This window comes from Magnolia sinica, chromosome 19 (genome assembly GCF_029962835.1).
Source record: "Magnolia sinica isolate HGM2019 chromosome 19, MsV1, whole genome shotgun sequence".
Taxonomy (NCBI): Eukaryota; Viridiplantae; Streptophyta; class Magnoliopsida; order Magnoliales; family Magnoliaceae; genus Magnolia; species Magnolia sinica.
In genome coordinates this window covers 24,938,031-24,950,890 of record NC_080591.1, presented here as the reverse complement: position 1 = coordinate 24,950,890, position 12,860 = coordinate 24,938,031, and the positions used below count along the sequence as shown (strand labels likewise).

The following is a 12,860-nucleotide window of genomic DNA, read 5'->3' as shown; positions in this document are numbered from 1 at the left end:
GATGACCCTTGGGAGGACTTATCTATGGACTTCGTGCTTGGTTTCCCACAAACACATGGCATAAATTCAATGTTTATGTTGGTAAGTCATTTTTCAAAGATGATACACTATATCTCATATAAGAAGACCCTCAATGCAATACAGGTTGCTAATCTATTCTTCAAAGAGGTTGTGTGGCTACGTGGGATTCCCAAGACCATTACTTTTAACCGTAATTCAAAGTTCATTAGTCACTTCTGGCAGACTTTTTGGAATCAGTTCGGTATGCAACTTCAGTTCAATAGTTCCTACCACCAACAGACCGATGGACAGACTGAAGTTGTGAATTACACATTGAGAAATCTCCTTTAGTGTATTTCAGGTAACAAATCAAAGCAGTGAGATTTTTCTTTGTCTCAAGCAGAGTTTGCATTCAACAACATGGTAAACCACTCGATAGGGAAGTCCCCATTCCAGATTGTTTATGGTTGAGTGCCCAGCCACATACTTGACTTGGTCCCTTTGCCGAAGTTCCCGGGCATAAGCATTGCAACAGAACCTATGACAGACCAAATCATCGACATTTATACGGATGTACAAGCCAAGTTGCATGCCTCGAACAACAAGTACAATGAGCAAGTCCACAAACATTAGTAATAAAAGATGTTCGAGGTGGTCCATCTACACACAAATTTTTTTGACCAGGACCTACAATAAGTTGAAGAACAAGAAGATTGGATCGGTATTGATCCTCCCAAGAAATCTCTGCGAGGAGTTTGCATTCAAGAAATCTATGTGAGGAGTCCAGAAAAACACCGTAAATTAGGAGTATTTATCCCTAGGGAAGACAGTGATCTACTTCATCATGTCCTTCCCAGCGTCACATACTCCAATTACATGTGGCAATTTCACTTAACACCTATTTGTGAAATCACCAAACTTCTGTAAATAAAATGTTCATGAATTTAATGGAAACAGTCAGCACCAAGAGTCAGTGATAACATTTCTTCAGCCATTGAAGCCAGTTGCTACGAATCCAGGACAATTTTCAAAAGTGGCTTCTTCTGCAAGTCCATGTTGAAGCAGCTTTTCAACCCTTTTTTAGAATACAAATTTTTAGAAGGTCATTTTGAGTGGGTTTATTTAGAGACTATGGTGCGCACCTGACTCTCTGTGCGGTGTACAGACGAGGTATTGCCATAAAGATAATAAAACCCGTTGCCGATTATTTTTTTTCCCTGAGTAGGGCGGTTCTAACATGTGCAGGAAAACAGATACAGGAAAAGAAAATTGGATCACTTTTTCACTTTGATGGGGATGGCCATAGCCTACGAGTGACCATCAGAGCAGAGAGAAAGGAAATGACGCAACTCAGGACAGAGAAAAAGTGAGAGGTCCAGACTAGGAAAGTGCCACAAAGGTCCCCAACAGCCTGCCTTTTGTCTTAAAATCATTCTCTACAAGAAAATAGAAAGATCAACCTGAAAACTTCACATGAATTTGTACCCATACATTCAAAATCACAATCACAAAAATATTCTCCATAAAAACCTCAAGAGATCGAGTGGGGGAGAGAGAGATTCACATGAACTTACAACCATAGACTTACAATCACCATAATACTCGAGACAGACACGAGAGAGAGAGAGAGAGGGGCTTCAGAGACATAGTCTTCTACACCATCTGTCTCATCTGTACGTTATTCTACTCAAGAGCTGAGCAATAATGGCTAAAAAGCTAGATGCTTATTTTAGGAAGTGACAGGAGTGATTTTGAACGTAGATTGCACATGCAGTGAGGGGGGGAGTGTTCGAATCAACGTCTCCTTGCAACTGTTTGTCTCTGAGCATTGAAATAGACAATGGCGACGGGGAAACCAAGATCATTGTCGTTGGCGAATCGACGGTTGTTGAAGTGGTCTCTTGAATGGGGTGGGGTGACTGCTTGCCTGCGCTTCTGCTTGAACAGAACGAATACAAACCTGTGGATGCCTATGTTGGGCCTTGGGATCCCGTACCCCACCACTTCCCTTCCTGTGTTGTGTTTCAACGTCAAAAGAAAGAGTGTGCCATTAGATTTACTTCTCTCTCTCACACGCGCACACGCATCCCAAGGACTCTGATTGGATGGTGATGGAAAAGTTCCGTGGGCTCACCATGATGTTTATGTTTTACCAGATCATTGATCATTGTAGGGCAGATCCAAAAAACAAGTGGACCAGTGTGCTTGAATGCATACAATTACAAACTTCTTGGACCCATTGCCCCAAGGCTCAAGATTTTTTGGATCAAGCTGATATTTGTGTTTTCCTTTCATCCACAGTTACGTGACTTTATCAATAGGTTGGATGGGAAACAAACATTGTGGTGGCCCCAAGAAGTATTCAATGGTGAGCATTCAATCCTCAACTATTTCCCATAGTGTGGTCCACTTGAGCTTTAGATCTATCACATTTTTTGTCTTGTGCCTTATAACAAGCTGGAAAAAGAGATAGATGGTTTGGATAAAACACATACATCATGGTAGGTCATGGAGCCTTTTCAGTAGATAGCTGGCTGTTGTAGGGTCACCAGCCAATCCTCGTGGTCACCAGCCAATACTCGTCCCATTTGGGCTCTTGCTCTAAGCTGAGTAGGCAAAATGGTTGGACCACATGAATAAAATACACACATCAAGGTTTGATTTTTTAATTATAGAGGTAATTCAAGGTAAAGGGGTAATAATTATTTACCCTTGTATTTCTGGTTGGATTTCCAAGGTGATGTTGAACGCCACCTTTCATTTATAGCACTCCTCACATCACTCGACAAGAAAAATATTAAATTATGGGGCCCACCATGATGGTTGTGTCTTATCCACGCCGTCCATCCCTTTAGCCAAACTCATTTTAGGGTAGGAGCCAAAAAATGAGGCAAAGCCAAATATCAAGTGGACCACACCACAGGAAACAATGGGATTTGAACTCCTACCATTGAAAGCTTCTTGAGGATCCCATAAGTTTTAGATCAAACTAATATTTTTATTTCCATTTTATCCATGATTGTGTGACCTTATGAACAGGTTGGATGACAAATAAACATCAATTTGGGCCTAAGGGAGAAAACAACTTTCAACCATTGAAATCTTAATGATCATTGTTTCCTAAGGTGTGTTCCACTTGAGCTTATGATTTTCCTCATTTTTAGGCTCATTCCTTAAAATGTATTTTTTAAAAGGATGGATGGTATGGATAACTCACATATATCATAGTGGAGCTCACATATTTAAATCAGTAATAATAGGGTTTGTATGGACCAATTTTCGAAACATAATTCCGGCTAATTTCAAACAGGTGAAGTAAGTAATAATTACTTATTTCCATGTATTTACAGTGGGAAGTTAAAAATCAAACAGCCCCTACAAGAAAATAGAAAGATCAACCTGAAAACTTCACATGAATTTGTACCCATACATTCAAAATCACAATCATAATAATATTCACCGTGAAAACCTCAAGAGATCAAGTGGGGGAGAGAGAGATTCACATGAACTTACAACCATAGACTTACAATCACCATAATATTCGAGACGCACACACGAGAGAGAGAGAGAGAGAGTGAGAGAGGCTTCAGAGACAGTCTTCTACACCATCTGTCCCATCTGTACGTTATTCTACTCAAGAGCTGAGCAGTAATAGCTAAGAAGCTAAATACTTATTTTAGGAAGTGACAGGACTGATTTTGAACGTAGATTGCACATGCAGTGACGGGGAGTGTTCGAATCAACGTCTCCTTGCAGCTGTTTCTCTCTGAGCATTGAAATAGACAGCGGCGACGGGGAGACCAAGATCATTGTCATTGGCGAATCGACGGGTGTTGAAGTGGTCTCTTGAATGGGGTGGGGTGACTGCTTGCCTGCGCTTCTGCTTGAACAGAACGAATACAAACCTGTGGATGCCTATGTTGGGCCTTGGGATCTCGTACCCCACCACTTCCCTTCCTGTGTTGTGTTTCAACGTTAAAAAGAAAATGCCTTTAGATTTACTTCTCTCTCTCACACGCGCACACGCATCCCAAGGACTCTGATTGGATGGTGATGGAAAAGTTGCGTGGGCTCACCGTAATGTTTGTGTTTTACCGTATCATTGTAGGGAGATTCAAAAATCAAGTAGACCACACGATTGGAAACAGCGGGATTGAATGCCTACAACTGAAAACTACTTGGATCCATAGCCCCAGGGCTCAAGAAGTTTTGGATTAAGCTGATATTTGTGTTTTCCTTTCATCCACGGTTACGTGACTTTATCAATAGGTTGGTTGTGGTGGCCCCAAGAAGCATTCAATGGTGAGCATTCAATCCCCAATTGTTTCCCATAGTGTGGTCCACTTGAGCTTTAGATCTATCACATTTTTTGACTTGTGCCTTAAAACGAGTTGGAAAAATACATAGATAGTTTGGATAAAACACATACATCATGGTCGGGCCATGGAGCCTTTTCAGTAGATAGCTGGCTGTTGTAGGGTCACCAGCCAATCCTCATCCCATCTGGGCTCATTCTCTAAGTTGAGTTGGCAAAATGGTTGGGCCGCATGGATAAAATACACGCATCATGGCCCACTCAGCTTTTCCACCACCCATGTGGGTGGTGTTGGGGTCACCACCCAATCCTCTTCCCACACACGCACCAACAACCCCATATACAACGGGAGGACGCTGCCCTGTGGGGCCCACTTTGACGTATGTGTATTTATCCACGCCCTCCAATAGTTTTTCCAGCTCATTTTAGGGCATGGTCTCAAAAATAAGCAGATGCGTTTTTCATGTGGACCACACTACAGAAATAGTGGTCATTGAACACTCACCATTAAAAACTTCCCAAATGTTTATTTGCCATCTAACCTGCTGATAAGGTCACACAGACCTGGATGAAGGTAAAACACAAATAGCTGCTTGATCCAAAACTTTGTGGCTCCCAACAAGTTTTTAATGGTAAGAATTCAATCCCTACTGTGCGGTCCAACTGAGATTTGTATCTACTTCATTCTTTGGACTATGCCCTACAATGACCTGGAAAAACTGATGAATGGTGTGGATATATAAAACATACATCAAGGTGGGCCCCACAGTCAGTGCTGCACCCACATGGCCGGATCCGGGTCGCACTTAATCCGCCTTCCACGCACACAAAATAAAACAGGTAAAACTCTCTCTCAGGAGAAAAGACCCACCAAAAGTTGCGTCTGTTGTGCCTGGAATATCTGTCACTATCCTGTAGCATAGTCAATTCAAATTAAAATGGTAAGATCCTCTCTTAATTGCGGCCTATTAAATGCATTTCATTGATTTCATGTTCCCTTGTCATTTATGTTTGGTTCTATTGCAGTTGGGTCAAAGAGGGCTTTTTTTTTTTTTTTTTTTTTGACTCGTACCCAGAAAACTAAGCCCTTGCAATTGGTCGGGATTCGTCCAGAACTGGGTCAGCCCAAGCCTGACGCATTTAATCAAACGGGGTCAAGATATTTGGTTAACATGATCCAGTACTTATTACCAAATGACCTGACCCAACAGGGTCAACCCAACCCAACTTACTGTAATCTCTCATGTTAGGTTTCTCAGCTCTTCTTGGAGTTTTCATGTAAGGGAGCTCAATATGGCGCGCTCATAGCTCATATGGTGGATCCGACAACCAATGGTTTGGATTTGCTCCCTTGAATTCTTAAACATTCTTTAGTTATCTACTTTTTTAATCAAAGAAAATAAAATAAACACAGCCAACAACATTTGTTAGAATACAAGTGGTAAGCAATTTGCCAAGAAGTCTTAAGAGGTCTAGAGATAAAAACTATAGTTGGGTTGGGTTGATTTTGGCCTAAACCCGAGCTCAACCCATTAATTTAAATTGGCTACCTTCTTGGCTAAATCCCAACCTGCAACCCAAACCGACTTGGCCCAAACTCAGTTTAGAAGCGGGTCAGGCCAATTGACCTGAACTCAACCCGCACGACTATAAAGAACTGCAGGAAGCCTTCCCATGCATACATATTCACAAATCAATGGAAATGAATATCACATGCATACAATTACATGGATGGTAATAAGCCTCATCTAGGACAGGAAAGATGAGGATGGGTCCAGCTGATTTAGCAACCAGGTATTTAATGACAATCCCAAGCGCACCTATTAACATCATAAATTGGTCTGATCTTCGTGCTCCGCCGGGATCCAATAGAAAATTTGCAGAGCCTAAGCCCAAGCCAGACCCATTTATTAATTGAGCTTCAACATCAGGCCCGTACTCAACCGATGTGCCGTTATTACAGGCGCAAGCCTGACCTGTCTCTGGTTAGGACCAAAAACCCGGCAAACCGGACCGGCTGATTGCCGCCCCTATTTAGAGGTGTCACCGTGACTCATATGTGGGCACACATTTTAATTTCATACATACATACATGTGTTCATATGCGTGGGTGCAGGTGTGTGTGCATATACATGCGCCTGGCTTATTTAAATTTGAGCTTATGGATGATATCTACGTGCAATATAGTATGTACCAGTGTAGGTGCTCCCTCAGGTATGGGTCACTGGGGCCAGGAACATCGGGGTCTGTCAAGACCTACAAAAGGAGCAGTTGATTGAGGTAGAAAGAGATGAAATAATACAAACAGTGGTAAAATTTTAAGACCATACATGGAAAATTGTAAAAAGAAAAGGATAGGGAAAGAAGAGAGTATAAGAATAGAAATAGAAGCATACCAATGTGAAGAAAGACCTCATGTCACCTCCTTGAACTTCAACCCTAGGCTTGGAGACCACTGATGATGGATAGAGCTCATGACCATTGCACACTTGCTTGTTGGAGTTGTAAGTTACAGACATCTTTACACTTGGATTGAAAGAATCAAGAACATCTCCTATCACTCTCCCAACGATGAGGGGCTCTAACATTCTTGCCATGATAAGAACTAGTTTTTTTTTTTTTTTTTTTTTTTTGGGGGGGGGTGGGGGGTGAGAGAGAGAGAGAGAGAGAGAGAGAGAGAGAGAGAGAGAGAGAGGCTTGTTGTAGTAGGGAAGGGACTTCTTATTGGACAATGCAAGTAGAGGTGATGGTATTTATAGTACTGGAGAAAAGCACATCCAGTTTTCTTCAGATCCATGGAAGATGGAAGAGAGGGATTATAAAAGTGTTGGAGGTGGGACACCAAGAAAAGGCTTAGTGGTGGTGTTTCATTTCTCGTCTCAAATTAATAATGCAAAAGGGGCCTCTTTGTTTCTAGAAAAAAGAAGAGGGAAAGGTTAGTGTGATGTGTTTATGCTTCTAGTCTCTCTCTCTCTCTCTCTCTCTCTCTCTCTCTCTCTCTCTCTCTCATGTGTTGGGGTCCACATGGCTTGGCATCATTTGGCTTGAGAAAGGCTGATCAGTGTTTTCTTTTTCAACTTGTAGATGAAACGAGGTTCATTTGGTCAATTTTTTTGGAGTTTACGTAGACTGAAACATGGGCTCATGGCCTTGGGGAGAGCGAGGGAAGGAGAGAGGGGGGGCCCCGGGAGAGAGTGAGAGAGAGAGCTGCAGTCTTCATTTCTTTCTTTGATTTTTTTTTTTTTTTCCTGGGTTTTATGTACATGTTACATGTAGATATTTTGAAGAAGAGTCATGTGAACTTTGCCAATCATTTTCCTCTCCTAGATATTCTAGTGAAAAGTTATCTTTTTTCTTTTCTTTTCTTCTTCTTCTTTTTTTTTTTTTTGAATGATTTTATCTTACGGTTCTTACTTGATGTGACCCAGGATTTAGCTAACTGTTGTAATTTTCCTTTTATTTGTCCTTTCTTTCCTTGGAATTAACATAAGGAACTTCCTTTGAACACAGAAAAGAATCAGATGAGGTGAATCTTCTTAATGGAACTGATAATAACACCCTCTTTCAGTGCTGCTCACCCTTCATTTCTACATTCTCACTAGAATGGAATAGTGTGCTTTGGTACTGAGCTAGCAATACGAGTAGGAAATGGGGTGTGTGAGTGTCAAAAACATTGGTTCTATTTATCATTTACGTTTCTTAAATGCTAAACCTTAAAATTTTTAATTTTTTAATTTTTTGCAAGGAGCGGTTAATTTTTTATTTTTTATAAAAAAAAAGCTTATAGGTCCAAATTGAGAGGGATAATACCATAGAACTACAGACCAGGAAAGAGTTGAGCCATCTATCTGCAGTATGAATGGTAAGTGTTCTATCAATCAGATCCATCCATCCACTTTTCCTTATCATGGATGGCTTCTATGTCAAATATCACACTTATTAGACAATCTTATCCATCCGATTGGTGATCCTCGAAGCGATGGTAGAAAACCAAAGAGATTAGGACCAGAAAAGAGTAGAGCCATCTTTCGGCAGTATAAATTGTAAGTATTGTATCAATCAGATCCATCCATCCACTTGACCTTATCATAGATGTCTCATATTTCAAAAATCACGCTCACTAGACAATCCTATCCATCTGGTCAGTAATCCTCAAAGCTACGGTAGAAAGCCCAGGTAGTTTTATTGTCAGATATTCAGCATGGTAAATTGAACAAAATTGATGGATTAAATTGTGTAGTAAGTTTACTTTCGAAGCATAACACATCATTCTAGGGTCTGGATGGATTTGACTGATACACCAACCTGACAAATGTACCGTGTAGAGATGGACTGCCGTATTGTAGTTCTCCTACACTACCATATCCTCTCCGCAGATGAAATATATTCCCCTTTTAAAAAATATGATAAACATGAGCTGGGTCTTTTTTTTTTTCAACTTTTCCAATGGGGACTGTTTGATTTTTCATTCCGTCTGTAATAGTTGTAACCGGTGGTGAATAAGCATTTATTATTTACGGAAGGAAAGCTATCCAGCCGCCCTAGTGACCTGATAGCTAAAACCTTTTGACGTGAGGATTGAAAATTAAAATTTGTGGGGCCCACTACGATATATGGGTTTGATCCATGCGGCTCATTCATTTTATACTAGCTTATTTTAGGGCATGAGCCCAAAATTAAAAAGGATCTAAAGTGCAAGTGGACCATACCACTTGAAACAAGGAAAATTGAATGCTTTACTTACAATAGGTTTTTTAGGGCACCAAAAGTTTTAGATGAAATTAATTTTTATTTTTTTCTTTCTTTCTTTCATCAATATCTATTTGGGCTTATGAACCCGTTGGATTATTACTATACATCACCTCGGCCATAGGAGGTTTTCAACTTTCAATGTACCATCCGCATTGGTTCACATGAAGTTATATTTGCTTTTAAAAAAATAAATAAATAAATAAATTTCTTTTTATCATGACCCAAAATGAGTTGGCAAGATGAATTGACAGTGTGGTCATTCACATCATAATGGACTCACAAATTCTTGTTGCCCAATCTCCATCCATTTCGAAAATATAATCTCAAAAATCAAAGCCTAAATACAAGCATTTTTTTTTCTTATGTCAATCAGCTTGAGAAGTCATAATTATATATTTATCTTATTTAATTAACAGGGTGTTTGGTCCATAGGATTAAATGGTATAGAATTGCACTAGATGGAATTAACATTATTATTGATCAATGATTATATGTATGCAAATATCATGGTATTTTAACAGTCCAATACCCATGTTTGGGATCAAATTCCTCTTCTGGCAAAACTACTATTTTAAGCAAAATTTTATTTAGTGGATGATGAATTTATAGTAAATAAATAAGATTCATAACTGATGTTAGTCACTTGCACATATATACAACTCAAATGTCATATGTAAAGGATGCATATGGATGGACCACATGGATAAACACATCCATCAATGTGGGGCTCACAACTACGGTGGATTTTAAAATCCATTAGAAATTTCACGTGGGACCAAAGACAACTATATTCTACTTAATTCCATTTCTTCTTGTGTCTCCAAACATCCTTTGGAATTTGCATGAAACCAAATACATTTCCATACCAATTAATCCCTCCTAAGCCCACGTACCTGTTGGGGGTCGTTGCACAAAACCTTAGAATCTAGCCTGCCAAATAATATTGAAACTATGGGATAATAAAGTAATGAAATAAATCAAAGTACAAACCACACAACACATAAAATTTTTACGTGAAAAACCCTCAAAGAGGTAAAAACCACGGGACCTAGTTCAGAGCAACAATCCACTAGGAAGTAGAACGTTACAACCGATTACAAGCACACACCGCTTGGATCAAACCTTCTTCACTCACGCAGGAGTGGATAAACAATAAGAGAATAAGAAAAATAGAGAGATCTCACCGATCACGAGGACGTAGAAGCGCTGAGATGTTGAGTGCACAGTAGATTACCTCTACGAGCAAAACCTCCCTTCCACAAGCTTCCTCTCTCTCTCTCTCTCACTCTTTCACTCTCTCACACCTTTGATAGCCATAAACCCTTTAGCAAACCCTTATAAAGCTTTAGGAAACTCCCTTGCATTCCCTAGAAAAGCCCTAGGCACCCCTATTTATAGTTTAGACAACTCCCTTTCGCACCTCTTGCAAAACCGCCTCAAATTTCCGTAGTCCGCACAAAATTCGGACTCAAATCTTCATAACTTTGACTAGTCGAGCAGGGTTCTCGACCGGTCGAGCGGCCCACTCGACCGGTTGAGCACCTCCTTCAACTGGTCGAGCACCTCGGAAAAATTCCAACCAAGCTCGCTGGAGTTTGAGTCGAGTCAGTCCTCGACTGGTCGACCAGCACTCTCAACCAATTGAGTGAAGCTCTCGACCGATCGAGCCATCATGAGGAGAAATCCCCATTAAATTTTTCCCTTTTCGACTCAGAAGAAATCCATATTCTTCAAGCCAACCTGGTTTCTACAAACCTCAAACTTGCCCTTGAACAAAACATTGGTCATCATGTCTGACTAATTGTCGTCCGTGTGGACTTTCTCAAGCTGTAACATCTTCTATTCCAAAGTATCCCTGATCCAGTAGTACCAAATCTCTATGTGCTTCGACTTAGATTACTGACTTAAATTCTTACTCAAGTGTATAGTACTTTAATTATTGCAATAGACCACGTGCTGCTCCTGCTTCAGGCTAAGTTCCTGTAGGAACCTCTTCATCTAACGCATCTCTTTACATGCTTCTGTGACTGCAATGTACTCGGCCTCTGTCGTCGATAATGCTACGAACTTCTATAGCTTGCTCTGTCAAGAGACCGCTCCCCCTGCAAATTTAAAATGTACCCCGATGTAGACTTCCTGGAGTTTATGTCACCTGCCATATCTGCATCTGTGTAGCCCTCTAACATAGGTTTTCTGTCACCAGAGGATAGGCTCCACTTGGATAAGCCTCTTAGATACCGCAGTATCCATTTCGCTACTACCCATTATTCTTTGTCAGGATTGGCAAGGTATTGGCTTATGACACCAACCATATATGCTATGTCTGGGCGCGCACATACCATAACATACATCAAACTTCCTACTGCTGATGCATAGGGTATCTTCTGCATCTCATCCACCTCTGCCTTCGTCTTGGGACACTGCTTGTCGCTCAATCTGAAGTGACCATCTAGTGGAGTACTGACCGGCTTTGTTGCATTCATATTGAACCGCTTTAGGACTTTCTTAATATACCGCTCTTGTGACAGCTAAAGCTTCCTGCTGCTTCTGTCACGGGTTATCTGCATTCCTAGGATCTGCTTAGCTGGGCCCAAGTCTTTCATCGCGAACGACTTGCCCAACTCCTGTTTCAGTCTGTCAATCTTTTTGATGTATTTTCTCATGATGAGCATGTCATCAACGTATAACAATAGAACTAAGAAATCACCATCTGAGAACTTGCCCGTGAACACACAGTGGTCTGACTCTGTTCTGTCATACCCATGCTTCAACATAAACGAGTCGAACTTCTTATACCATTGTCATGGAGCTTGTTTCAACCCATACAAGATCTTCCTCAGCCTACACACCATATGCTCTTTGCCCTTGACTTCGAAGCCCTCTGGTTGGTGCATGTAGATCTCTTCTTCCAGGTCACCATGGAGAAAGGTAGTTTTAACATCTAACTGCTCTATCTCCAAATCCATGCTAGCCGCCAACCCAAGCAACACCCGTATGGATGTCATCTTCACCACTGGTGAGAATATCTCCTCGAAGTCTATACCTTTCCTCTAATCAAACCCTTTCACCATAAGTCTGGCCTTGAACATCGTCTATGAATTCTTCTGCTCAACCTTCTTTTTGAACATCCACTTGTTGCTCAAATCTTTCTTGCCCTTAGGCAATTTCACCATATCATAGGTGTGGTTCTTATTCAAGGATTCTATCTTCTCTTGCATAGCTTTCAACCACTCCCCCTTATGATCGTCGGCTAGGGCCTCAGAATATCTTCTGGCTCTCCCCCATCAGTGAGTATAATGTACTCATGCAGCGAGTACCTCTTGGACGACTGTTTGTCTCTAAATGACATCCTCACCTGTGGCTCAAAAGGTGGATCAGGTGGGGGATGTTCCCCCGGTCCATCTTCTTTAAGAACTCCATCGTCCTCTGCTCCTTTGTATACTCCCCCGTCATCAGGTACCACGGGATGAATAACCGGATCCATGTCCTCTAGCTCCCTTGAACTAGACTGGTTCTTCTCTAGTTTACAAATGTCTTTAATACATTGATCTTCAAAGAATACCACATCTCTGCTCCTTACGAGCTTCTTCTCGGTCGGATCCCACAATCTGTAACTGAACTTTTCATCACCGTACCCCAAGAACATATACTGCCTCATCTTCATATCGAGCTTGGACCTCTCGTCCTTTGGTACGTAAATGGATGCCCTACATCCAAACACCCTAAGATGACTGTACGATGGATCTTGTCAAGTCCACACCTTCTTAGGTACTTCTTCATTCAATGGGGCTGA

General features: G+C 41.0%; 1 protein-coding gene across 1 annotated transcript; it reads right to left on the bottom strand.

Annotated features, from left to right (window-relative positions):
* Positions 1-3,454: 3,454 nt before the first annotated feature.
* Positions 3,455-6,920, bottom strand: LOC131235348 (CEN-like protein 2). The gene is made up of 4 exons (XM_058232506.1): positions 6,712-6,920; positions 6,510-6,571; positions 5,187-5,227; positions 3,455-3,957 (listed from the first exon to the last, which is right to left on the bottom strand). The coding sequence occupies exons 1-4, from the start codon at positions 6,910-6,912 to the stop codon at positions 3,740-3,742; spliced, it is 522 nt and encodes a 173-aa protein (XP_058088489.1). The 5' UTR covers positions 6,913-6,920; the 3' UTR covers positions 3,455-3,739.
* Positions 6,921-12,860: the final 5,940 nt, after the last annotated feature.

Excerpts from the sequence above, each read along its gene's own strand:
- LOC131235348 (XM_058232506.1), bottom strand. The coding sequence starts at position 6,912 with ATGGCAAGAATGTTAGAGCCCCTCATCGTTGGGAGAGTGATAGGAGAT. Across the intron at positions 6,572-6,711 it reads TGAGGTCTTTCTTCACATTG|GTCTTGACAGACCCCGATGT; the intron begins GTATGCTTCTAT and ends CTCCTTTTGTAG. Across the intron at positions 3,958-5,186 it reads CACAACAGACGCAACTTTTG|GAAGGGAAGTGGTGGGGTAC; the intron begins GTGGGTCTTTTC and ends AACACAACACAG.